The following is a 26,341-nucleotide window of genomic DNA, read 5'->3' on the forward strand; positions in this document are numbered from 1 at the left end:
CTGAGCACTCAACCAGCTGGCTGGTGTCCCAGTCAGTGATTCTTACCGAGGACACTTCTGCAGGGCAGAATCATACACTGATATTCAGCAGTAATTTCACTCAAATATACAGATGATTTTGTAGGTTTTGTATGCATGAGGCTACATTCATATGTATGTACATAGTAATGTGTATGAATGTGTAAAGAAATATATTATTTAGTACGGATGCATCTGTATAATGTGTGTATGCACAAAGTCTTCAATCGTGGGATTTAAATTTTTTTACTCTCACTGATTTAACAACTAGATTGTGTTCATCTGTCGAGAAGAATCTGTAGCTGTGTTCATGAACCATTCTAGATGGGAGGTGAAATTAAATTTGCAGCATTAGCCACTGAGGCTATTGCAGCTGCGGTTTAAAATTAACCAAAGGGGGGAAACCCACATAAGCATGACCGGCCACTCTGTCCGTCCCGCTGGGCGGTTACAGATTTGCAGCCGCAACCCCTACTTGTGTGTGAAATGAGCCAAAATATGACCAAGGTTACCTAGAGGACCCAGGTCCTTTTTCTTCTTAGGCCCGACGCGAACCCTTCGGCTAATTCCCGGGTCAGGTTTCGCTGCAACGCTCTCCCGTTGGGACGGGCTGGCATCCGGCCGACCAACCTGCCCCTCGCCGGAGGATGAAGGTGGGTCCACATTCGTCTTTGCCGTAGCGGAGGCAGACTGGTCTGCAAAATAATACATATACACACCATGCAGGGATGCAGAGAATATTTTGCCATATGTCAATAATAAATACTTTTGCCATTTTTGTCTTGATTATCTGTATTCATGGTATGAAGAATTGTGCATTTTTCTGCATTTTCCTGTGCTGAAAGTACAGCAGCATACCTTGGCATAAGTCAATGTCACAGTCTTGTTTTTGAATAGTATCGCCTCCAACCAACACAAAGCACCAAGGTCTTGCTGAGGCGTCTGGATTTCGGCAGAAACTATGGTCCCAGAGCTCTGCAGGTCAGTCAAAACAACAAGCTCAGAACTACCACCACAGGGGCATGCTTCACAACACAGCTCGAATCAGTCCTTCTATAAACAGACCACTTACAAAATCAAGCAGGACACAGTTTGGGTGTGTGTGTGTGTGTGCATGCGTGTGCGTGTGCGTGTGTGTGCATGTGAGAGTGGACGTGCAAGCACTTGTGTGTGTTTTTCGGTGCATGTCGTTTTTGGGTTTTGGCAGCCAACCCCTCCTGGCACAAAGTGAAGTGACCTCCTGACATGAACTACCTTGTTTGCAGACGCCCCATTTACTACTGCATGACAACTGCTCACTGGGAAGTGTTGACATTAGGCAGTGTACAGCGAAGCAAGCAGCACTCAACCCCAGCACTTCACATCTTACTGGCACATTCTCAAGCCTACAACTCAACTGCACATTCTGAACTTGACCACGAGGACCATTATACAAGGCCTTCAATAGAAAGGGCTATAGAGGACACTTGAATTGATCAGTTTATGAAAGACAACACAGACACACACCCCAACAAAATGACAGAAATATCAAAATTACATCAAGTTTCTATCATTCCACCCATTTCAATCATTTTATATATTTCAGATAATTTAATCTAAAATAATAGAGTAAATTGTCTGTTTCCTTCAATAACATCTTGACTGATGATCTATTTTTTTGTAGTTCATTCTATGTGGAATGTTGCAACCCAAGCTAGTAGCATTTGTGATTATGGCTGTCAAAACATCACTGACGTCAGGAAATTCATAAAGAGGGGGTTTAAATATTAAAATCAACATGGTAAACATGACTTTCTGGGCTGCAGCAATTTATTGAGTTGGACTGTTCTGATTAGAAAATAAACCACTTTGTTAATAGGGACCCACTGCTGGTACCTTTGAAAACCAAACCCAATTTTCGTGATGTAGTAGGCTGCTTAGGCTAAGGGTCCATTTCATAAGTAATAAGGCAATATGGACAGACTGCTCAGCCAGCCCTTTCATGTTATATGATGGGCGTAAGCTCGTTGCGAGGTTTGCTTTTTGAACAAAACAGATTCATTTTCATTTTAGTGCCCTACCCACCAAGACGTTGTTTGTTGCACACACACACACACACACCCAAACAAAGGCTTTTCGACCACACTTCCCGTACGCATTACGCATTGTTTTTTTTGTTTTGTTTTTTAAGTTCGCATCAACAGTTAAAGAGCAACCGGGAGGTGGCAAATCTGTGCTTGAAGCAAGCTACAGAAGCTGTAAACACCCTACCTGTATTGTTGGTGGTGTAATCAGCGGCATTAGTAACATTGAGCCAGTTGAGGCACTTTTCCCCGTTTGAGCTGATTGTCCTCTCCCCGTCATACTGCCCACCATGCACTCGTATGCAATCTGTCAATAATGAACGCACGAAATCGAAACAAATTCAACTATTTACCAAGATAGCGTCTTAGAGGGAATTTATGTCAAATGCATTGTGAAATCTAGGCTAAGATGTAGAAACAGCAAACAATAGGCTATCGACGAAGTAATTAGCTGACACAACACTTTACAGAATAAACATATCCTTAAGCAACGATGAGAAATGTTACCTAATGTATTTATATAAAGACTCTAAACTTTAAAATAGGGTTGCTGCAGAGGGAGTAAACAGATCGACATGACAGTCAGTCAGTTAGCCTGCCTCCTCCGCTCATTCCGTCGTCAAAATATTATTTCGAGTCACGAGAAATTACTTACCGGGAATAACCGATCCGGTGGTCACATATACGACAGCCAACAACACATATCCTTGAAAAAACATGTTAACACTATGAAAATATAAATACTCTACGGCGTAAACCAAATGCCACTTGTGATGTGTTGACACAGGACATGTGGCTCTAAAGCGGGACTTCCAGCTGTAACTGGAGACGGATCTTCTAATAGGGCTAGAACCCAAGGTCCTAAAGAAACCTTTTCTCAGTCCTTTAATCTGACTCCCATTGTTTTGGCTGTGGCAGGTTGTTTTTGTTCGTTTCACTCCTTGAAAAGTCGATAATTGATAAAGGAAACATATTATATCATATTGTTACCTGTGTCATCTCTGTTACGTAAGAGGCTTATAATCAATGTCAGCTATATTAATTTTGTCAAAACTATAGGTTTCTCAATCACGTACAAAACGATGCAAGTCATTCTTCCAAACTTGCATGAATTCATTTAGCTTCCCTGTATAGCCTACCTTATGTTTAAACATTAATTTGGCATGAGGCATAGGGTACAACATATCACTGAATAATATGGTCCATAAAGGCTCATTAATAGGCACAGTGGCCCTCTACATTGTTTAAACTACAAATGACGTAGGCTATATGGATCAGGCATTTTCCCCCCAAGTCTGGAACCACAATAGATTTCATTTATGCTTTTTTGAAAAGGTATCCCTAAGATGATAATACTAAGCCCATGTATTGTACTTAATGCTACTTTCAAACCACAGGAACATGATAAGATGTTTCCTTTTGAGAAATCACAAAGGCTAGTGATACCCATCTTCACCACACTAAAAACTATACTTCAGCAATCTGCTAGCCATTAAGCAGCAGTGAAAGAAAGAAGGTGGTGTTTACTGTTATCTGTTTTCAAGACTCCTTATCTCTGGGGCTTAAGACAGATTTTGAAAATCCATTAATTCCTTGGTGAGAGGAAAGTGCAATCCTCCATATGAAATCAAAGGATTTGTCAGAAAATAAATACAACATGTAATAGCTTTACCTAGAAGTCAGAGAAGTGGGCCTGCATAACTGCATCTCTGTGATAAGGCATGGAAGGATATATGTTCAGGAATGGCACTTCTGGGAGACTGTGATGTGGCCTACTCCTCTGTGTCTAACTCAATAAAACTGCCACACAGATGTTGCAGATCTACAATTAAGTTGAGCATATGAGTAGTCCATCAAATACCCATTAAGTAATTATATGTAAAAGAGTGCTGTGATTTTACTCATTAATGGCATAAAGTACAGGGGTAAAGTTAGCTTAATTAGATTCAACTTTAGATTAGATTAGATTCAACTTTATTGTCATTGTGCAGAGTACAATGTTTAATGGCATTAGAACTCATCATAAGAAAATTAAGAGTTCCATTCAAGAAATCTTGTGGGTTAAAAAAGCCCATGAGAAATGGTGCTGAGAGATTTCTGTGTAGATAATGTCAGTCAAACAACAGCAGTAACAAACAGACAGGCATCTCTGGTTTCATAGTTTATCTAATGGAACAAACAATCTATGTTTACACATAGCACAAATGTTTAAAAAAAATATTCACAAGCTCTGTAGCATTTGCCTGCTTTGGTCTCAACTAACATCGTCTTGCACAGAGATCAACATTAGTTATGTTTGTATGGTAACTGAAGAAATAGAGTGTCTAACAAATCATAAATCATAGGCAAGGTGATGTTACAGCCACCATTGGTTAAATCACAAACAAAACCCTAATCCTATTGTGGGTCCTCACCTCCCAGGCATCTCTAAATCCATGTCTAATCTAATACCAGGCAATCTACCCCCCCACCCCCACAAGACCACAACAATAAGGATTTTAGAAGCTTGGTCCCCGTCATTTAATACAGAGAAATCTGATCTCTTTTTGGTGCAGGCGAGATTAGCCGAATCTTTCATTCACCAGTCGCCTTACAAACTGGCCAGATTAACCAGGATTTTAGCCTCCACCACTTTATTTTTTTCCCTCCCTGTTGTAGCCCAGGGGGATTACAGTTTGACTTTTTCTCTTTCAGAAAGTAAAAGCAGTGGCTTGGACCAGACACCAGGTAGAGAGGGTGAAGGACTGGCACACGTAAAAACACTTGAATCTCAACTCTTGACAGTAAATAGTTCCATCCAGCAGTTGCAAGAAAGAGAGGTTGCTGCTGGATCATGGACGTGGCTGTCCACTCAGGCAGGAGGAAGCTGACGTTTACCATCGACAGCATTCTGAGCGGAGGAGGGCTCGAGAGAGGGGAGAGGACCGACATTTCCACTACAACAGCAGTCTCTCATCTTTCAGAGGCAAACAAAGGGGACGTAGGAGCAAGGGCCGCCTCAGCATTGACCCATGCGGACGCTCTTCAACCCACGTGCATCTGCTGCTTGTGCTGTTGCCAGTGTGGGGAGATGCTGCACACAGACTGCGTCCCAGCAACACGTGAGAGCCAAACTTTTTCTCAACAACAACATTTTTTTTTTTCGTCCGCATCTTTAATATTTAAGCAGAGGCTGTGGCTTTACACAAAAAGTTTGTGAGATAGTATAGTAACAGTATAGTAACAGTGTATTTATCTGACTCTGCATGCTTTCTTTTGTAATTACAGCTTATTACCCTGTGACTTTCACCATTGCATGAATAGAAATCTATCTTGAAATAGACGTCTTTGTGTATCTGTCAGATTCATAAAGCCATGAAATTATCTACTGATTTGTATATTGTAGTTTTAGATCTTCCAGAAGCCTGCTCTGTTTATTTAGCTACCCTGTAAGCATTCCTGCATTTAAACTTACCCATATAAATCACCTGTGTTTCAGCTTGCCCGTTCTCCTGGGTCAAACAGTGGTATGCTGAGGCGCATGTGGTGGAAGAGGGTTCTGAGGCGCTGCATTTCGGGCAGGTTCAGAGACGCATGCGGAGGCACCGCACCATCTTTACCGAGGAGCAGCTCGATGCCCTTGAGGAACTGTTTCTGCAAAACCAGTACCCTGACATTAACACACGTGAACAACTGGCTCAACGCACTCACCTGCGTGAAGAAAGGGTGGAGGTAAGCTTCTCAGCATCTATACCAGTTTTCAAGTTTTCAATTGATAATCCTACAGTGAAAAAGCCAAAAAGTTGTATCACTGTTAAAGAACATAAGAAGCATATGCATATGAATTCTACACAATTTTATTTTCTTACCACCCTCCTCTTGATATTAGTGACTAAGTGCTAAGGATATTGTACAGGTATGGTTTAAGAACCGAAGAGCGAAGTGGAGAAGGCAGAGAAGACACTCATTTGGCCTGCAAGACCCAGCACACTGGAGATCTGACCTCTAGCCTGCAAAAAAAACATTAAAATGGCATTCATGTTTGCATTTCCTGATTAATTGGTCTTGTTTTACTCTGACTCTGACACAGTGAAGGAAAAGAAAAAAGAAATAGCCTGGTTGTTGTTGTTTTGTTCACCTGAATGAATGAAATAGCCTGGTTGTTGTTGTTTTGTTCACCTTTCTTTGTAGTAGGCCTAGCCTGTTCCTCATTGTATGAAACATTATGGTGAAGTGAACATATGTCAATATCAAGCCAAGCATTACTCCAAGTGTGATAGTAGGGTCCATCCCGTAGGCCTAGTGTTTACCTATTTACAGCTGCATCTGAGGCCTAATGCTCCAGCATTATGTCTATACCCATCAACATATTGTGTGGTAAATGTACAGTTCAATTAAATAAAACATATTAAAATGAGTTAAACATAATTTTTCTAGACATCTTAGAAACATGTGTTCCGGAGATAAATGTTATGATGTTACAAGAAAAGAAAGGGCCCAATGCCATGCCTGAATAGAATCTCATTTCATTTTCATTTCATAGGAATTGTTACATGTTCAAAATTCTTGCGCACTGCACTGTCTCTGCCTGACTGATTGACCGGTGTTTTTACGCTTCCACTGATACTTCAACCGGTCTGTTGTTTTGGGTGAGCGTGAGGAGACAAACCTGAAAATCCATCTTAATACTTGGATTTCTGGACTAACGTTACGTCCAGCCGAAGATACAAGTGAATGGTGAGTTAGAGACTACAGTGTATGTTTTGCCTTGCAATAAGCTGTCTTGTTGGCTAACACAGCTAGCTTGTGCTAGCAAGCGAGTTAGCTTGTAAGCCGAATTTTCACTGTCCAAAGCTGACTAGCTAGCTAACAGTTAGCGGTTTAGTTTCACTGAATTTCATCAGCTGTAAGTTAACGTTACCTCACTGTTAAGTTATCCTAATCACATAGGACGTTGACCTTAGCCAGTACTTAATTAACTGAGAAAAGTTATTGTCGCCAGCGAACAGACATTTCTGTCAGACATACTACGCATCAGCTAGAAATACTTTCTTGGTCAGTTTTAGTGTCAAGATGTCATTAACGTTAGACTTTCTAGTTATCCTAGCATGTTTAACTTAAATAACGTTGACTAGTCTGATAACATTATTTTAAATAACCTGGCTGTCTATAGGTAAGTAGCCTAAATGTAATGCTGGACTATACTTTCTCTAGAAAATTGCAAACCTTGGCATCAGTCAAGAGAAGAAAGGGTAGCCAACGTTATTGAAAGCAGACCGAGTTAGATAAAAAGTGTCCAGTAACTTAAGGTGACTAACTAAAAGAAAGGATGAAATGTAACATAACGTTAGCTAACTTGTACCTAGTTAGTTAACAAACATCAACGTAACGTTCATGCAGGAGGTGTATTAGCTACACATGTCTACTTAGTTAATGCATTCATGTTAATGTAACTTTAACCTTGTGATTTCACAGCCATGTCACGACCAAACACCTCCCCAAAACCAACCATGTCCCACAACAGACAGTCGGGCTCTTACAGGGGGAAAGGACTGAAAGACATCCGCATCGATGAAGAGGTTAAAATAGCGGTGCACATTTCTCTGGAGCGATTTCAGTACAGTGACCAAAAAGGTATATACCATGTGTGTGTAGCCCTTATATCCATTGCCTAAGGATGACTTGCTCATCTTGTTCATTGGTTGATCAGTTGTGGCTTTCCTTGATTTAATACATTCACTCACTCACACACAGACAGACAGGCAGGCAGACAGAGACAGACATACACACATTAACATTTATTTGGCCTGGGACGTCCCATCTCTGTTTTTCAATTACATTTGATAATAGTTTGTGTTTCAGAAAGATGTGACTATCCCTGTATCACCTTTCCATTGACTGTAGTGTAGCAACTTTACTTACTGTGCAGTGACGTTCTCATCCACAGAAATGGAATTTCCTTCCTCCTTGACCAGCACTGAGAGGGCATTCATACATCGCTTTGCCCAGTCACAGGGATATATTTCAAAAAGCCGTGGGTATGTGTAAAAAACTAAAGCTTATCTCATTTGCAGTGTGAAAAGGATTCAGCAAAGACGTGAACATGATAATTGTAACTACCATACCGACTGGATCAGCCAATACCAGAGAACCCAATGCCATACTCAATAATGACCACAGTGTTTTTATAATGTTTTGCAGGAAGGGGTCAAACCGGTTCCTTACTATAAGGAAGAAGGACGGCTCTGAATCCGCTCAGTCCATCATGACCTTCAGTCTCAGCCCCTGCTCCAAACAGGTGGTCCGGAACCTTCTCCAGAGGTTTCCAATGACAAACAAAGAGATCACAGACCTGCTCCCGCGTACTGAACGAGGGATATCTGTTGCTTTGGAAGCTGGTGGTGAGTTCTTGTCTTGTCAATTACTTTTAAATGCATGACTACTGCCAGTTTTTCTTGAAAACATGAATACTTAAAATCTTGGAAAGAAAATTGAAAATGTGGGATCAGATATTGCACTGTGGCCTTTGAGTTTTTGTTTCTATGAATAGCTCATAATGTCTCTGCCTTAATCAAATAATAGGTTGCTTTAGCTTGCAGAAAAATATTGCAGACACTTTGTTTCAGGTTTAGTTATATTGTATGGCTGCATAAATAACACATATTGTTACTAGACATTTGCTGACACCAATATCTAACCCCCTATTCCCTGGATAATCGTGAGGGAAAATTCATGTTGATGTTTGCTCTGCTGCTACCTATGCAGCCACATGATCTCTTTGTGTTTTATTGGAAAATGGATGAAAACCCATACTGTCATAGCTCATTGGTTGACATACTTGTGATTTCCATACTAATTTCCTGTATACACTCAGATAATGGCCGGGACAAGAACAGGACGAGCGGGCGGTTAAACAACGGCATCCCTCAGGTACCCCCCAGGAGAGGGCAGTCAGAGTTGGACCACTTTCGTCGCTCCTTGCCCGTGTACGAACGTCAGGAGGAGATTGTGAAGATCATCAAGGATAACCGTGTAATTCTGGTTTTGGGTGAGACCGGCTCTGGCAAGACTACTCAGGTGAGGGAGCTGGGTTCCTCAGCCTGCTGACTAAGAACTTTGGGGCTTTTTAGATTTAGAATTAGTTGAAAAAAGTCATGAGCTTTGGCAAAAAGTTGTGTTCTGTACCACTAATGTTCTCAGGCACTGTGTCTGAATTCAGGTGTGGGCCAGGTTGTTAAAGATTCCGTAGATCATAGAACATAGGTTATGATTCTCATCTGAAAAAAAATCAAAAACATAAAATACTAACTTTAAATAGTAGCATTGTTTTATCTGTGGGTAAATCTTCAAGTGGGAGTGACTAACACCTCTGGTGTTCCTCAAGGTCGAGGGTAATTCAGTATTCCTGATGCAAATTTCTCCCTGACTCAGAGTGGGTATGCTTCTCTTTTTGTTTCCCAGATTCCCCAGTTCCTACTGGACGACTGCAGCCGTAACGGGATCCCCTGTCGCATCTTCTGCACTCAGCCACGGCGCCTGGCGGCCATCGCTGTGGCAGAGAGGGTGGCCGCCGAGCGAGGAGAGAGTATCGGCCAGACCATTGGTTACCAGATTCGCCTAGAGAGCAGGTGTGTGTGTGTGTGTGCGTGTGTATGTGTGCAGGCAAGTATTTGAATGTGTGTGTTTGCAAGTATGTCTGTGTTTGTGTGTATATGTGTGTGCGTACAAACATGGATGTGTGAGTGTGAGAGAGAGAGACAAAAAGATGGATGGCAGTAGGACTGAAACGATTCATCGAGTTACTCAAATAACTCGATTACAAAAATTACTCGAAGCAAAAACCCTGCCTATTCCTATGACGCGCACTATACACGCAGGGATCTGATTGTTCCACACGGACCGTTGTTCAGGAAGCACACCACTAGCGCGTGAATCGTGATACATTCTGAATTTAGCTGGCGCGATGGCGGAGTCAAGATGTCCATAAATGGCTGAGAATGTCTAAAGTTTTCAAGTAAAGTTTTGGGATCATTACATACTCAAAAAGGAAAAGAACAAGCATCTGAACCGAAAACATCCACTCCATGCTGTTTCACCAAGCGTCAATAAAGTAGGCCATCTATCAATCTATCTAGCCTATCTATCATCTACTGTATCTACGTAGCCTACAGCCTACATTGATGTTGGCTTATTTTAATCACATACTGTATTTGTAGCGATGTCGTGATTTGATGTTTTTAAGTAGTAAACTTATTCACGTTCAATTGCAAGACAGTATGCTTAAAAAAGAACCCTTTATACACACATGCATGCTCCCTCATCTTCCCTCACGCACCGCACGCGTGCACACACACACACACACACACACACACACACACACACACACACACACAGGTTGCTAGGTTACCATAGCGAATAGGCTCACCCCAGAAATTATTTTTTAGTAGCCTAATAGTAAAATTATTTGTTAGTAGCCTAATGGTAGGCTATTTTTTAGTAGCCTAATGGTAAAATTATTTGTTTGTAGCCTAATGGTAAGTGCTGCAGGTGTAGAAATCTACATAAAACAGATATTTACTTTGATGTCAGGTCTAGATTACAGCATGCATATTAATACATTAAATTGCTTTCCCTCTTCTCCCTCCCAGCACTTCACAGCATAGTATGGACAGCTTTGTTCACCCAGCTAAGTCATGCACAAGAGGCTGCAATTTTACAGAGAGCACTTTGAACTTATTACTGCGACTTATAGTCAGGTGCGACTTCTATATGAAAAAATATATAATTGAACATGTTTTTAAATGTTAATTTATATTAACTGACATGAACCCCATTGAAACAATACGCCTACAGCTCTTGAGAGCTCTCAAATGCACAAGTCCTGTGCACTTTCAGTCAGAGATTAGTGCTTGCACTCACGCCTGAAAAACGTGCGCATACCTAAATCGTCAAATTATGGCAGGGATTCTATTTATAGCCGGGACTCAGATTTGGACAAATAAAAGCCAGTATAATTTTGTTTCAATTTAACTCATAAAAGAGCTCTTCTTAATATTTTATATTGTTGGTTGGTATTGTTGCCAATGAAAAGTCATTTATACCATGAGTCTCCAACACGTTGCTCTCATTGCTCTCAAGCTAGTCGAACCCTTCTGAGCTAGAGGCTGAAGCCTACATTTAAACACAATTGTTGCTGCCAGGCATCAGCCTATGAATTTTATAAAAAAAGTAAATCATGCATAATTTAAAAAATAACTACATTTAGGCTATCTTAGACATCTTTGGCTATACGGAATAAGGTTTCCCTTGCAGCACAGCACAGGAATGAATGAAAGCGCGGATACCTTATCTCGCAATAAGTGGATGGCAATCGAAATTCCTGACACTATGAAACTTAATAGTAAGCCATTAAATACCCCACAGATTTCAGTGGTCATCAGTCCCGATATTTAGCAATATAATCAACAGTCCAAACGTAAATTAAATCTCAAATTAAACATCTGCTTTTGATAGCCTACCCATGCCGCTCCAAACGGTAGGCCTATGTCTCACAATAAAACGCAAGAAATAAAGGACTATATTATAGCTGACTCGAATACAAGCCATGGCCAAATAAAGGTGTTGTGCTTTGCGCAGCCTAAATTTGAGGATTTACGAGTCTCCTAAACATCCCTCACCTGTTATCTAGACATGCATGAAAACATTTGAAAACAAAACGCACTGCCATGTAATATTTGATCGCTGTTTTGCTACTAATTATCTTTCGCGTAATGAATACGCACAGAAAGTGAAAGTAGGCCTAATGTGCGCTCCGTGTTTGTAGCTGTCTGTTCACGTCCGCAATCGAACGTCAAATAGAGAAGTCATCCATGTTCTCTACGTTATAGCCTAGGCGGTCATGCTTCTGTATTTGCAAAATTCCTGAAGGTTCCTGATCGCTAAATGTTTGTTTTCCTTTCCTGTCGATAGCGGTTGATGTTGAAGCACCTAGGCCATAATTTGACTTCAGCGGTGACAAATCCTGCTGAGAGAGAGAGAGAGAGAGCAACGAAAGAGAGGCACCCCAAAGTGGTCCTGCGCGCACGTGTGTGTGTCTCTGCATGGGGTTCAATTGAAGTCAGAGTTGGTCCTTCAATAGTCCCGCATTCAGGCCGCTCCATTATTAGGCTATATTAATGTCAGACAGGGTACAGGGTAAAATGTGTGGGAATCTCTCGCATTATGATGGCTAGATTTGCGGGGACTTTATTATTATGCTCAATACTAAGTAATAATTTATTCTTAATACCCGCAATTCGGCTGGAATTTAGACCCTTTTAAATGTGCATCTTTTTTCTCTCGCTCTCTCGGATGTGGCCAGCCAAGCAATTGTTCTGCTGCATGCCAGCCTGTGCCAATATATCGTACAAAATGATTGATTGCATTGCATTCACCACATTTTTAGCTAAATTTTCATGTACCACATCAGCATTTGAGTTCAGTGATTTTTTTTTTTTTTTTTTGTAAATTGCTTTACAATTAGCGTCGGGCCTTGTCAGCAGCCCAAACTTGCCTCTTGCCACTATTCCTCCTTCTTCTTCATTAACATTCCCTGTAGAATTCTCAATATTTTTGGCCTCAATGTGTACAGTTACATAGTCTGTCTGTTCTTAGTCTTGGATTTTGTGAAATACATTTCTTATCACCTGCTTGCTGCAGCTTCGGTCTGCACGTCAATTTAAACCCGCATCTTTTTCTCTCTCGAGCATTTAATCTGCTGCCAGCTTGTATCTCCACATCGTCCAAAATGCTTGATTGCATTGCATTCTCCACATTTTTAGCTACATTTTCATGTACCACATCAGCATTTTTGTTCTGTGAATCTTTTGTAAATTGCTTTACAAATGCCGTCGGGCCTATTGGCCTATTGCCATGGCTTGCCTCAGCTTAGGTCACGTCCTTTTAAAACCGTCTTTTTCTCTATCGTGAGCATTTAATCTGCTGCCAGCTTGTGACTCCACATCGCCCAAAATGCTTGATTGCATTGTATTCTCCACACCTCATGGCATTTTCTTTCAGTGAATCTTTTGCTTTGCAATTACCTTCCTGCCCTCCTCTTGGCTGCCTTCACTCCTTCATCTTCATTAATCTTTTTGGCCTCAATAATCCAGTTACATAGTCTCTGTTTTTGGTTTTGGATTTTGTGAAATACATTTCTAAATAAATGCGACTTATAGTCTGGTGCGACTTATATATGTTTTTTTCCTGCTCATGACGCATTTTTTGACTGATGCGACTTATACTCAGGAGCGACTTATCCGGAAAATACGGTAATTGTTGGCACTGGCACTTATAAACACTAAATGGGTAAATTGCAATAAATGGGCTTAGTTTTGTAGCCTTATGTTGGAGTTAGAATAAATGCCTCTGTGCCAATTGCTTGATCATTTTACAGCCATGTCATTTTTGTTACGCATTATTTGTTTTGGTTGTTTAAAAATGCAAAACAAATATCCGATTAATCGATCGATAAAGTGCTAGATTAATTGATTACAAAAAGAATCGATAGCTGCAGCCCTAGATGGCAGTGTCCAGTGTGAACACAAATTAACTGAAGTGAAGAGGGAGGTCAGTGGGGAAAACAGACTGAAGGTTGTGACAGAGATGGAATCCTATGAGTTAAACTGTTATCTGGTCACTGACAGGGAATTGGAACTGTGCATGTGCACACAAGTATGTCTGTGTTTGTGTGTATGTTGCATTTGTAATTGTGTAGTGCAGTCCAAGTATGTGTGTGTGTGTGTGTGTGTGTGTAAGAAAAAGATGGATGATAGTATCCAGTGTCAACGCAAATTAACTAGAGGAAGGTCAGTGGGAAACACAGACTGAGGGTTGTGACAGATAGAAGCCTATGAGTTAAACTCTAATCTGATCACTGACAGGAAATCACAACTGAGGTGTGTGTGTTTGTGTGTGTGTGTGTGTGTGTGTGAGAGAGAGAGAGAGAGAGAGAGAGAGTTACTGTTAATTAGTTAATATTTTATTTCCACTAACAATGGCTGTGTAAATGATGCAGGCCGAAATGCTCACAGACACCCACGCTGCCGATGTTGGCGGAAAGCCCTGCTACCTGCTCACGCTGTTTATTTTGCCATCGAGGCTCCCAACATGACGTGCAGCCCATATGCTGAAGTACAGCAACTATGGCGCCTTGCTGCAGACTTTTGGTTCTCACAAAGTGCATTCCAGCCCACTTCTAAACCGTAATGAAGTGTCACTGATGTGATGAAGAGGCCCCACTCAATGGCCAGTAGCACAGTATGTATTTGACTGTGCACTGTGCTGTTGGCTTGTTGTGTAGCAGAATGACTGACTGTCATCACAATAAAACACAAAAAGAGGACCCTTTATCTCTGGTACTCCCCTTCTGGTAACTCAGTTGAGATAGCATGTCGTAAGCAATTTGGTCCAAACATCAGGTACTTGAGGGGAACTAGTGAACTGTGCCTTCACTGCTGTAAGTGACATGCCTTGAATAGGGCTGATGTTATTGAGTGACTGAATATCACTTTAAATGTTGTTTCACTTGATTTATCTATTCAGAGTTTCTCCCAAGACTCTACTGACGTTCTGCACCAGTGGGGTCCTGTTACGGACCCTGATGGCAGGGGATGCTACCCTCTCAACAGTTACACACGTCATAGTGGTCTGTGCCGCTACTATGTATCTCTGTGACTCTTAAGGCCTATTCACACCAAGAATGATAACTATAACCATAACCATAACGATAAAAGTGTTCACACTGAACAACGATAAACAAAGTCTCTCCTTGTGTTAATGAATGTGACGGTTAAAATTCGATGGGTTCTGATTGGCTATTAGCTTTTTATCATTCTGAAAATCGCTCTGAAAGTGATCCCCAACGATATCGCTCTTCATGACGTTATCGTTATAGTTTATGTGTCATTCATATTAACGAGAACGATATTTATTTATAGTTATCGCTATCGTTCTTGGTGTGAATGGGCCATTATAGTGATGCCTACTTTTTGTTACTGTGAAAATATATGAGGTCATGTTATAAATAAATTAGTAAAATAAATGAATAATGAGTGTTTCTGTAGGGTAATGTAATGTAACTTGATCCAAATGTTCGCTACACTGACTTCCTGAATGATTCTTAACATTTGCTTTTAATGCATGCAATTAGCACACCACAAAGGTGGTTGTGGTCTGAACTAGTACTTTGTGGATACAGGACGAGGTCCATGAGCGAGACGGCCTGAGCGACTTCCTCCTGACAAAGCTGAGGGACCTGCTGCAGAAGATGCCCACGCTGAAGCTCATCCTCTCCAGCGCCGCTCTGGACATCGACCTTTTTGTGCGCTACTTCGGCACCTGTCCCGTCATTCACAGTAAGTCACCTGGGAGGGAGGCTGTAACTGCAGTGCCAGAAGTTGCCAAGATTTCCCCCCACCTCCACCCCTCCCCCCCACACACACACCCACCCCTGTTGTTGCCTTTAGTGAGACATCCACTGACTGAAGGTCTGTTTTATTTAGGAGTTTTTGAGGCCTCATCCACACAAGAACAAAAGGTTTTCCTTTGCATATTCAAATACAGCCAGACAAAGGCATCTGACATTTTATTTGACTCAAAACAATCAAGTCAGCCGTGCACCAAAATAGTGTGTCAATATGCTATCTGTCCATCTGACCATGCAAGCCCTGTCTGGTATGTTCAGTGTAATTTAGTTGTGTGTCTGTGATCATAATGTGCCTGCCGTAGCAACATGGTCGGCTGAGTGTAGACACACCAGCACCTGCGGCCATGTCGGCAGAGTTGGCATTTTCTTGGCATGGACTTGGCACTCAGTAGTGCTAAGAGTGTGTATTGGGCATCTGTATTGAGTGATCATTTTGCCATCGGCATTGTTAGTGTCTTCAGTAGCAGTGTTCAGGTAGGACAACAAAGCTCAAGAAAGATGAATAATACTGAAGGGGGGAAATGAGCACAGAAAAGTGGTTATTAGGGTACGTGCACATGCAGCATATTTGTGAAATATGTGTTCAAGAATTATGAGTAAATCAGAATAGTTATCACTAGCTGCATCATATTATTATGATGGCGATGATAAGATTTCAATTCAGTAATCACAATTGTAAGTTACATATTTTTTCCCCCTCCCTTAGTTAAAGGAAGGCCATTTGAGGTTAAACAGCTTTTCCTGGAGGATGTTTTACGGACCACTGGCTATGCAAACAAAGACATGCTGAAGTACAAAAAGGAAATGCAGAAAGGTGAGTTCTGTGGTCTTTGGTCATTATAACAGGCTGGCACATGAAGATGTCTTAGTATTACATTTTTCAGTGCTTCCAGAATAGATTGTGGCAGCTAGTCTATGTGAACGCAGCCTGCAGTGGGTAAAAATAGACAGTATTGCATATTTCATACAGTAGTTAGACTCACAGCGGTCAACTAGCTGGATTAAGGAAAAGCTCTGCAGTCTGGATAGTGATAGTTCTGCATGCATTTCTAAAATTATGCCAGAAAAGAGAGTGTGTGGACCCTTTTTTGACTCGCTAATTACGTTACATAATTAGTCTTTTGCAAAAAAATACATATTGCATCTAAGAAGTCATGTGGACAAAAACGTCATGGATAGACCTAGTTCTGTAGGTCAACCATAGGTAAAAGCTACACACCTTCACTGTGCCTCGCAGAAATTTAGTGGCATGTTGAAGTTCAAGTATACCAAAATAAGTGTCACCCTACCCTAGTGCTGTTATATGACTAAGCTAAAGTCTTCCAGAAACTGTTTAAATCAATGTGGACATGGACAGCATACAGTCAAAAGGGAAAGTGACTGGAAAGAGTTAAGAAATTGTCGATAGGGTTCATTCTGTCGGGACCTTGATGATTTTCAATTTCCTCTGCATTAGGACAGGTGTTTCTGATGGATATTGCGATTGCAATTTGATTTGATTTTGAAAGTCAAGCTTCAACAGACTATATAATACATTCCTTGACTCTGAAGCATTTTACATTGTGTGCTTACTCTTTTCTTAGTAACTTTCTATGCTTGTTTGTACATCACTTCTGGTAAACCCAGAATACGCAATAATGATTATAGACCGCACTTACTGTTCTTTACAGTGTAACTGTGTGTTGTCATTGGTTTTAAACTCTCCTATGCTCTGTCCCCTGTCCCCCTGCCCCAGTGGAGAAGCAGCAGACGTCGCTGACGGAGTGGTGTAAGATACGCGAGGGTGTTCCCAGACAAGAGACCCAGAGAGACAAGATGGCCGCCCGCATCCTCCATGAGAACGACCTGCTGGACGATGGAGGGGATGGCGTCTTCAGTCAGCTGGTAAAGCTCTCCACTCATCACTACTTCATTCCATTCTTTAATGCAGGATCACGCAAAGGTTGCGGAGGTTAAAACATCTGTGACATGTTTACCGGTATTAGTATACTGAAGTTGGAAAGATGTTCTTCTTTCATAATGTATGTTGCTTTGCTGGTTAATCCATTGATGACAGACAGAATACAAGGTAAAATTCTCAGATGGCTTGAAACATAAAGAAAAACTTTAGAGATGTCTCCACTTTTTTTGAAGTGAAGAACATCATGAATTGTGTTGATTACAGAATGAGAAAGATGTGGCATCATTAGACCCCTGGTTACTGAAGGAAATGGATGCCTGCATCTCGGACATCTTCCTTAATGAAGACAATGATGCCTTTGTCCAACTCTTCAACCTCATCCTGAGTGAGAACGTCAGTGGTATGACCTTTTGCATTTCTCTCTCTTACTCTTATCTGCTTTATTAGAGTTCTGTGAAGTAGACATTCTAGAATTCACACATTAATACATTATCATATTATGTCTCATTAAAGGTGCTCTATGATAACGAGTTCAAACTTTCATTTGGAGCATAACTATGTTAATCTGGGGAGTTTTGAGCTAGACACTTTAGTGGCAGTGTGTAGAGGGATTATTCCATTAACTCTGCCCTGCCTCTGCTGTGTTGTGTGCCAGTGGACTACAGGCACAGCGACACGAGCACCACCCCTCTGATGGTGGCGGCGGCGCGGGGCTTCATCAGTCAGGCGGAGCAGCTGCTCAGCATGGGGGCCAGCATCTCCCTCAAGGCCTCCAACGGATGGTAAGGGAGGGAACTGTTCCGCTCTGCTTTCACATGCCTGTTTAGAAAAAACAGTCTGTCGCACATTCTGTTAGGCGGGGATCACAATGGAAATAATGAACCGCAGCAGCGGTAAGCGTAACGCAACGCTCAGAGCATAATACGTTCTCTTGTTCCTAAGTAACACAAAAGTGCGTTGCACTTTGAAAGTTGAACCAAGTTCCACGCTCAGCTTGTTAAACTCTAGCTAGCGCTGCCACCGTTCCGCTGCCGAACAATAGGAAACATGCCGCTTGCCGCTGGCCAGTGTGATCCCTGCCTTAGAGTCAGACTGCAGTCTCTGTTATGTTCTGATTATTCTGATTGAAAAGAGAGACCCATGGGCCTCCCTCAAGGCCTCCAATGGATGGTGAGGGAGGAGAGAACCACTCTGCTCTCTCAAGCGTCACCCATTGACTGTATATGTAGATGGACAGGGCATTATCAGTTAAAAGTGAAACCAGCGGAACGGTGGCTGCAATTCTATTGAACAAAACTGAATGGAATCACACTGTCCATCGGTATATACAGTCATTGGCATCACCTTACATGCACACATTCAGTGCCTGTTTGGAAAAACAGTCTGTCACACATCCTGCTCGTTTTCAGACTGTTTTGTCCCGATTGGAAAAAGACATCTCCCTGAAGGCCTCCAATGGAGGGTGAGGATGGGAAACGCTCTTGCGAGCATCACCTTACATGCACTTAATTATGTAACATCATAGCATGGGTCGTCACTGCTCCTCATTGTTAAAAGTCTTGACAGTCATGGCGCAATGGGATCTAATACCCCTGTTTCCATTGTTATTGTACTAATTCTGACAGCCTTATAGGTTACTTTTTGTACCTGCTGGTGCAGTTTCACCCTTGCCACAGTTGATATGTTAAGCTCTAAACTGGCAAAGCTCAGGAAGCGGTGGCCTATAGAGACGATCTTGACTCCATTAACAACTGGCTTGCACGGGTTGCTCTGGAGCCTGTGGTCTGTGGTCTGATGTCAGCTGATGTTGTTACTTTCGCTTCAGACTGAAAAGTGCCTCAGAGTTCACAGTGCCTGCTCTGTCACCACACATCCTATTAGATTCAGACTGAAGTCTCAGTTATGTTCTGCTGGATATCTCTCACAGAGACACCCTAGGTCAGGGGTCTCAAAGATTACATTATGATGATCATGCATTCTCTATGCTGGTGAAAAAGAAAAAGACTGATATGAGAGGAAGGGTATTTCAAGAAAGAAAGTACACCAATATGCCTTGTTCGCTCAGAAGTGGGTGTAGTAAAAGAGTTAATCACCAAACAATCTGATACCCATGCAGAACAATGAGAATGACCACAAGAATGACCATGACCATGACTGCCCCCACGAGGACTCATTCCTGCAGATCCAGCCCACTGCCTAATATAAGTCTGACACCCCTGCCCTGATGATCATTTCCAATGTGGCATGACCGTTTCTGGGTGTTTCTTTCCAATCAGAACAATCACCAAAATATTTAGTTTATTCCATGAAATTCTGCATTGCAAAATCAGGGTCATGACCCAATTGTTTTCTTGCCTTTGTTTCAAAAACAAATCTGTGTTCCCAGTCACACCCAATCTCAGCTAAGGCCTTTGGTTCGGGCTGAGGGCAAAAGTTGTTTGGATTTTCCCATCAGTATTGACAAAAATATTGTGACTTTCACAAAAGCTTTTATAATGATGTTAGAGCATAACAGAGCATTGTGCATTGTACTATCACGCAGTCACATAATGTTCTGTCTCAACTTGCCCCATAAATCTTTCAGCTTCTGAATAGAAAACATTGATATTTACATATTGCCAAGTACAGTACATGTGGACAAACTTGCTTGGTTGCTCTGAACAAGCAGGTTATATACATAATGACCTGGTGTTCACACTGTTTGTTTTTGTCTGTCTGTGCTTCAGGACTGCACTTGACTGGGCAAAGCATTTCAACCAGGCTGAAGTGGTGGATCTCCTGGAGGCCTTCATGTGAGTGTAGTAGAGTGGTTGTGTGCACACCCCACCTACAGTACAGGCCAAAAGTTTGGACACACCTTCTCATTCAATGCGTTTCCTTTATTTTCATGACTATTTACATTGCAGATTCATCAAAACTATTAATAAACACATGTGGAATTATGTACTTAACAAAAAAGTGTGAAATAACTGACAACATGTCTTATATTCTAGTTTCTTCAAAGTTGCTATTTTTTTTTTTTATTTAATACCATACTGTATTCAGCAAGCCATAACTTGACAAATATTCATCTGTGGGCCAAATAACTTTGCATTCATTCATAGTTTTGATGCCTTCAGTGAGAATTTACAATGTAAATAGTCATGAAAATCAAGAAAACGCATTGAAATGAGAAGGTGTGTCCAAACTTTTGGCCTGTACTGTATCTTCAGGCCAGGTGCAGGATACGATATGGTGAAACAAAAAAGAGCTAAATACATTTTGGGAGCTCCTCCAGTGTGTGGACACTCCTTTATTTCACCTTCTGCGTTCACCCTGCCCCACTGGCTTGGCATCACATCTGCATAATTTCTATGATATGCTCAACATCGCGGCTGCTTCCAGTTTGGGACAACTCAGTGAAAACAAAAACATGGGACAACTGAAGTGAATTCAAGAATGACGCTGAAAATTCGGCCATTCAGTCGGGTCATTGCTCTATGACCTAAATAACACTACAATTTCAGTGAGGAACAGAAATACCCCTTTTTCATTTCACTGCATGTAAAACCTCACAGCGCATGTGACTAATAAAAGCACTTGACTTGACTGTCATCAACTTTAAAAGCTTTTTCTGTTCTATCCAGCTTATCAGAATAAGTCAACACATTTCCAAACTTTTAACGGTCCAATCATACTGAGAACATGTCTGTCTTCCACCCTACAAAGTTTGGGCAGGCTAGGAATAATGCTTTTCAAGATAATAATGCCCAAACATGGCCTCCAAGATAAGGCCCTGTAAAAAATAAGTGATAAGTGTGTAAAAAATATACAAAAGCGAGGGTCCATTAATTCCGTATAACTGGACACACCTCGAAGGCTGTTATCCCGCTTATCACCCGGTTGCCACTGTAAAGCAAAGGAAACACGCAGTCCCGTTTAAAAAGAAGCTCACTAGTTCAGCTTGTTGTACAACTTTCGTTGGCCCTATAACAGCGATAGCATGGACAGATAGCTTGTTTACAGTTGATTCCATTGTTGCGAAGCCTGCCTCCAGGCTCAACCGTCGTCCTACTATCGTTGTTATAGTTACCATTCATAAGCATTGATATGGAACCATTATTAAACTTTTTTTTTACCAGATCTACTTCATAGGTGTCCCGTTATTCAGAATTAAAAGCCACCCCGCTAGCCAATCAGAAAAGAGTATTTCTTCTCTCCGGGTGATGAAGCCCTATATAGTCTGTGCATCTATATATGAGCAGTTTATCTAATTATTTATTGAAATATTGTTTTGTCCAGAGGTTACGCTAGACTTTTTTTTGGCCTGACAAAATGTCCGGTAATATTCCAGAATACCGGGCATACAGAAAATCTGCTGGACGTTTTAAATAGCCATAATTGCCTATACAGTATATTTAAGTTGTCGTGGTAGCATATTGTAGCACATTTTCTGGCTGACAACTAAGCGTAAAACCGTCCAATTTCCAGCTGTAGCCAGCTAACGTGAACTCTGGTCTTGTCCAAAGTGTGCGTAACGTGTTTAGCATTGCACTAGTCATGGAGTTTCATTAGGTGTGGTTACTCACAAGAGTTCATCAAAATCCCATACACATTGAGAGACATTGACCAGATTAATTGGTGCGCCATATGAGCGGTCTCTCTTTATTGGCTGATTCCCCTGTAGCTCCTCCCAGGAGGCCGGGGGTAAGCAGGACGAGTCGTCGCTGGTCAAGTCGTCCAGTGCGGAGCTGAACGCAGAGGACCAGGAGCTGCTGAAGGTGTACCACCACAGCTTCGACGACGAGAAGGTGGACCTGGACCTCATCATGCACCTGCTCTTCAACATCTGTCAGAGCTCAGATGAAGGTGAGAAAGCAAATGTGTGTGTGTGTGTGTGTATTATTCATAGTTCTCCCCAACATGTTGCTTCAGCAGCTCGAAAGGTATTTCATTGGATATTCATCTCAAGTATGAACAACTTTTTGGCAGGATTACGGATTTGGTCTGCCCTTTTAACAGTTAATCCCTTTGTTTTCTGTGTCTCTGTCTGTTCTGGGGCCCAGGTGCGGTGTTGATCTTCTTGCCGGGATATGATGAGATTGTCAGCCTCAGGGACCGCATCCTCTACGATGATAAAAGATTTGCCGACCAGCCTCAAAGGTGAACATATAGGAATATATGAAGTTTGTGTGTGGAGAGTCAGGAAAATATGTAAATGTAGGGTAATCCTGGACCCAAAAGACTTCATTTATAGCAGTATATACAGATAAAGTTAAAGTTGACAGATATTTAGCAGACGTTTTTATCCAGAGGGACACAGACTCACAACAGCGAGTTGACTAATTGTCAGTCGTGACATATTATTAATATTATTATGACATACTGTATTATGTCTGTGTGCTGCAAGAACTTCACTAGTGAAAAGCCAAAATAGGCAATCTGATCTATTTTAATGTATTTTGTTATATATGTGTTTTGCTTAAACACAACCCTTGAAAAATGATTCAGCCATAATATGTAATCTGGATTAATTTTCGCAGGTATCAGGTGTTCACTCTACACTCCAACATGCAGACCTCCGACCAGAAGAAGGTGCTAAAGAACACACCTGTTGGTGTTCGGAAAATTGTGAGTGGTTTTTTTTTCCCTCAATTTTTTCTTCTGGTAACTCTGAATCTCTCATCTGAAACACCTGATATCCAAGAATCAAAAGCTTGAGTGACCCCCTGTCCCTGACCAATAGGCAATAACTGAAATGCTCCATAGCATTTTTGTTGTTTTGGATAAAAGCATCAGCTAAATGTAAATATAAAACTATACCTGGTGCATAGGATTGTGAATGGTGATGTCCCAAGTTATCTTAGGGACTACTTTTTCCTCATTAGGGATGTACATTCATACTCCACTAGAGGGAGCACAACATATTTTGTACCGGTTAGTTTCCGAACCTGTATGGGCATGGAGTCATTCCTATATTCTGCAGCTGTCTTTTGGAGCATTTTGCGTAGAGACTTGAAAATAATTAGAAATGCAAAGTCTAGCCTTAAACAACGGTTTAACAACTCCTAATTTGTGTTTTTCTGTCCTGTATGTTAATTACGGTAACGTTGATTGTAGTGAATGGCAGTAATTTACTGTTATTTTGTTTGGATCTTCATCATGATTCTCGCTGTCATGGTTTTGCTTTGTGCGTCTGTACAGCACTTAAGGCATTGATGAATTCAAGGAAAGTAATTCTAGGAAATTGTATCCTCCTTAGATCCTGTCAACGAACATCGCTGAGACCAGCATTACAGTCAACGATGTAGTGTTTGTTATTGATTCTGGAAAAGTTAAAGAGGTAAATTGACAAACAGATGATTACTTGCCTTTTGAGTAATAACAAATAAAGTAACAAGAGCTATGTCATACATAGTGTTACATTAAAAGTAAAAGATACAATCTTAACTTTTCATAACATGTTTAAAAGATGAAGTAATCTATTAGGTGTTCTTATTAAGCAGTTTTGTGGTAACTCGGTCGTTTGCAGAAGTCCTTTGATGCCCTGAATCATGTGACCATGCTGAAGATGGTGTGGATCTCTAAGGCCAGTGCGACACAGAGGAAGGGAAGGTAGGACCGATCGGGAGAAGAGATGTGTTGCTGAACAGTGCAACACGTCATGTACAAATGACAAAATAATAGCATCTGTGTTAACTTAAAAAGTAAGGAGGAATAACATTCATCAAACATGCATATCATAGCACAGCACGACAAAACAAAGAAAGTATGACATGGTTATGCCTAGTGCTATATGACTTTTGAGTCCCTAAACTGTCTGTTATGTGTTGTTGTGTTTGTCTTATTCAGAGCGGGGCGCTGTAGACCTGGCATCTGCTTCCACCTGTTCAGCCGCCTGCGCTTCGACAACATGCTGGAGCACCAGGTGCCGCAGCTACTGAGAATGCCTCTACAGGTATAAACGCACACATATACATATGCACTGGCCCCCTAATCATCCCCTAGTGTAATTGGCTCATTCATTCATTAGCTCACTCTCCACCTCAAGCTGATTTATAGGTAGATGCTGCCCATTGGTGGTAAAGTGCTTTAGGTGCCTTGAAAAGAGCCATATAAATGCAATGCGTTGTTGTTGTTGTTGTTTGTCTTTGAGTTGCTTCCCCATTCATCACCTCCTTATGCTTTGTCCACCCCTTCAGGAGCTGTGCCTGCACACTAAGCTGTTGGCCCCCATCACTTGCCCCATAGCGGAGTTCCTCTCCAGAGCCCCCGAGCCCCCACACACTCTCAGCGTCAAAAACGCAGTGCAGATGCTCAAGGTGAGAACCCGCACACGTACTCACAACGCACGGATTACAATGCACAGAATGTTTGCGGAGCGGGATGCTGTGAAAATGAGCTTTCACTATAATTCATGGAACTCACCTCACCACTGACCTCATGTTTGCACCATGGACGTTCAAAAAACTTTGAGGAAGTTGGGCTTTCAGTGTAGCCTTGCCATCAGTGTCAAAAGCGCTGTGACGATGCTCAAGATGAGAACCAACACACATCCTCAAGCCCCATTCAGACCACGCGAGACTAGTGACGAGAGTCCATGGAATGTAAATGTCATTCAGCCTGGCTTGCTTATCAGAATTTGAGTCTGGTAACACGCCATTTGGATTTGATTATGGGGCGTATTTCAACTGATACAGGGGAAAAACGCCTTTGCACACTATATATTACTAGATATACTAGTGCGATGCCCGTTCAAACATGCTATTCCTGTAGAAAACCTGTAGCCCAATTACATGTCCGCAGGTAAGCCTGCTTAAAAAATAGGATGATAGCTGGAATGATGTTTTTCCCTAAGCATTCAATAATGAATACTGAACATTATATTATAATACATTATAATAAGTGTGCAGTGAGCAGAGCATGTGCGCATGGCTACATGTGATATTTTTTAGCTGATCAAAATGACATAAGCTTAACAGCTGTTTTGGGTTAAGGCTATTGAATAACTTGATAATCAAGAAGACAAACCATTTTGTGGAATGATGCATCATCATGTGAAATTTGCAACGATATGACTCAAAAACAATCTCTGGTAGCCTATAAGTGACATCACGCTCTGTCTGCCACTGTAGCTGACAATGAGTTAAGACTATATGTTTGGCCTATTGAATAACTTGACAAACCATTTTGTGGAATGACGCATCATTATATAAGTGACATCACGCTCTGTCTGCCACTCGTTGTCTGTAGCTGATGCTTTGCATGTGTGTCATTCTGAAACGTCCTTAAATTTGGGACCATTATTGCTCATTTCAATTTGGGACTTTGCAGTCGGAACTGTCGGAATTGCACATCATTTTTTACGTCATTTTGCTTGCATAAAATGTTTCCGCGTATTTTGCAAAATGCCAACACAGGTATGCAGTCATGGATATTCAAAACGCACACAGAGGCATTCTTTATTGTTGAAGTCAGACATGATAATCATTTAAACATGACCCTCTACCAGTGCTGTGCACTGATTCAGTGCTATCAAAACGTCATCCCTCTCTGTGTTTGGTCCTGTGCTGTGTGAGAGGGGGAATGGCTACAGTAGAGCGGCGAAAGCCAATGTGTGCTTCTTTTACCAATATATTTAACAATATCTTTTGCATTTATAAATCTTTTGCATTTATAGTTTTATACAACCATGCCTAAGACTGTGCTGTTGTTTATTCCTTCTCCCTGGGAAGGTCGAAGTTCTTACTCAAAGTGTTCTTGGATCCTCTCTCTTGTCTTTCCACTATTACTACCTGTTAGTTGCGTGTGTCCATTTTTAACCATAGACAAACTCTCATCACAGTTCCAAAGAACAATTGCATAAAACTTCATGACCATGGTCCTTTGGGCAACTTTCATCACGATTTTCATCAGTAATTCTAAATTCGAAAAAAT

At 41.4% G+C, this 26,341-nt stretch overlaps 3 protein-coding genes across 4 annotated transcripts in view; 2 read left to right on the forward strand and 1 right to left on the reverse strand.

The window, feature by feature from the left end:
- Positions 1-2,891, reverse strand: part of pik3ip1 (phosphoinositide-3-kinase interacting protein 1) — a 7,169-nt gene extending 4,278 nt beyond the window's left edge. The window contains exons 1-4 of the mRNA XM_048258940.1: positions 2,737-2,891; positions 2,269-2,388; positions 877-993; positions 531-713 (exon numbers count right to left, since the gene is read on the reverse strand). Coding sequence (XP_048114897.1) covers positions 531-713; positions 877-993; positions 2,269-2,388; positions 2,737-2,800 — 484 coding nt within the window. The 5' untranslated portion in view covers positions 2,801-2,891. The remainder of the gene's footprint in view (positions 1-530; positions 714-876; positions 994-2,268; positions 2,389-2,736) is intronic.
- Positions 2,892-4,569: 1,678 nt separating this feature from the next.
- LOC125304966 (homeobox protein goosecoid-2) lies at positions 4,570-6,461 on the forward strand. Of its 2 annotated transcripts, none has more exons than XM_048259539.1 (3): positions 4,570-5,272; positions 5,560-5,792; positions 5,977-6,461. In XM_048259539.1, exons 1-3 carry the CDS (start codon positions 4,915-4,917, stop codon positions 6,067-6,069), a joined length of 684 nt encoding a protein of 227 aa, XP_048115496.1. In that variant the 5' UTR covers positions 4,570-4,914; the 3' UTR covers positions 6,070-6,461. The 2 variants fall into 2 exon arrangements, with proteins under 2 accessions (XP_048115496.1, XP_048115497.1); XM_048259540.1 differs by having other exon boundaries at positions 4,570-5,182.
- A 136-nt stretch (positions 6,462-6,597) lies between these two features.
- The window catches only part of LOC125304542 (3'-5' RNA helicase YTHDC2), a 34,670-nt gene continuing 14,926 nt past the window's right edge, over positions 6,598-26,341 (forward strand). The window contains exons 1-20 of the mRNA XM_048258925.1: positions 6,598-6,797; positions 7,536-7,694; positions 8,008-8,098; positions 8,262-8,461; positions 8,935-9,137; positions 9,522-9,688; positions 14,643-14,745; positions 15,298-15,454; positions 16,232-16,339; positions 17,261-17,409; positions 17,690-17,825; positions 18,081-18,207; positions 20,152-20,217; positions 22,092-22,273; positions 22,471-22,567; positions 22,948-23,035; positions 23,667-23,747; positions 23,937-24,019; positions 24,257-24,362; positions 24,607-24,726. Coding sequence (XP_048114882.1) covers positions 7,538-7,694; positions 8,008-8,098; positions 8,262-8,461; positions 8,935-9,137; positions 9,522-9,688; positions 14,643-14,745; positions 15,298-15,454; positions 16,232-16,339; positions 17,261-17,409; positions 17,690-17,825; positions 18,081-18,207; positions 20,152-20,217; positions 22,092-22,273; positions 22,471-22,567; positions 22,948-23,035; positions 23,667-23,747; positions 23,937-24,019; positions 24,257-24,362; positions 24,607-24,726 — 2,421 coding nt within the window. The 5' untranslated portion in view covers positions 6,598-6,797; positions 7,536-7,537. The remainder of the gene's footprint in view (positions 6,798-7,535; positions 7,695-8,007; positions 8,099-8,261; positions 8,462-8,934; positions 9,138-9,521; positions 9,689-14,642; positions 14,746-15,297; positions 15,455-16,231; positions 16,340-17,260; positions 17,410-17,689; positions 17,826-18,080; positions 18,208-20,151; positions 20,218-22,091; positions 22,274-22,470; positions 22,568-22,947; positions 23,036-23,666; positions 23,748-23,936; positions 24,020-24,256; positions 24,363-24,606; positions 24,727-26,341) is intronic.

The sequence above is a fragment of the Alosa alosa genome, chromosome 12 (genome assembly GCF_017589495.1).
Source record: "Alosa alosa isolate M-15738 ecotype Scorff River chromosome 12, AALO_Geno_1.1, whole genome shotgun sequence".
In the NCBI taxonomy this organism is placed as follows: domain Eukaryota; kingdom Metazoa; phylum Chordata; class Actinopteri; order Clupeiformes; family Clupeidae; genus Alosa; species Alosa alosa.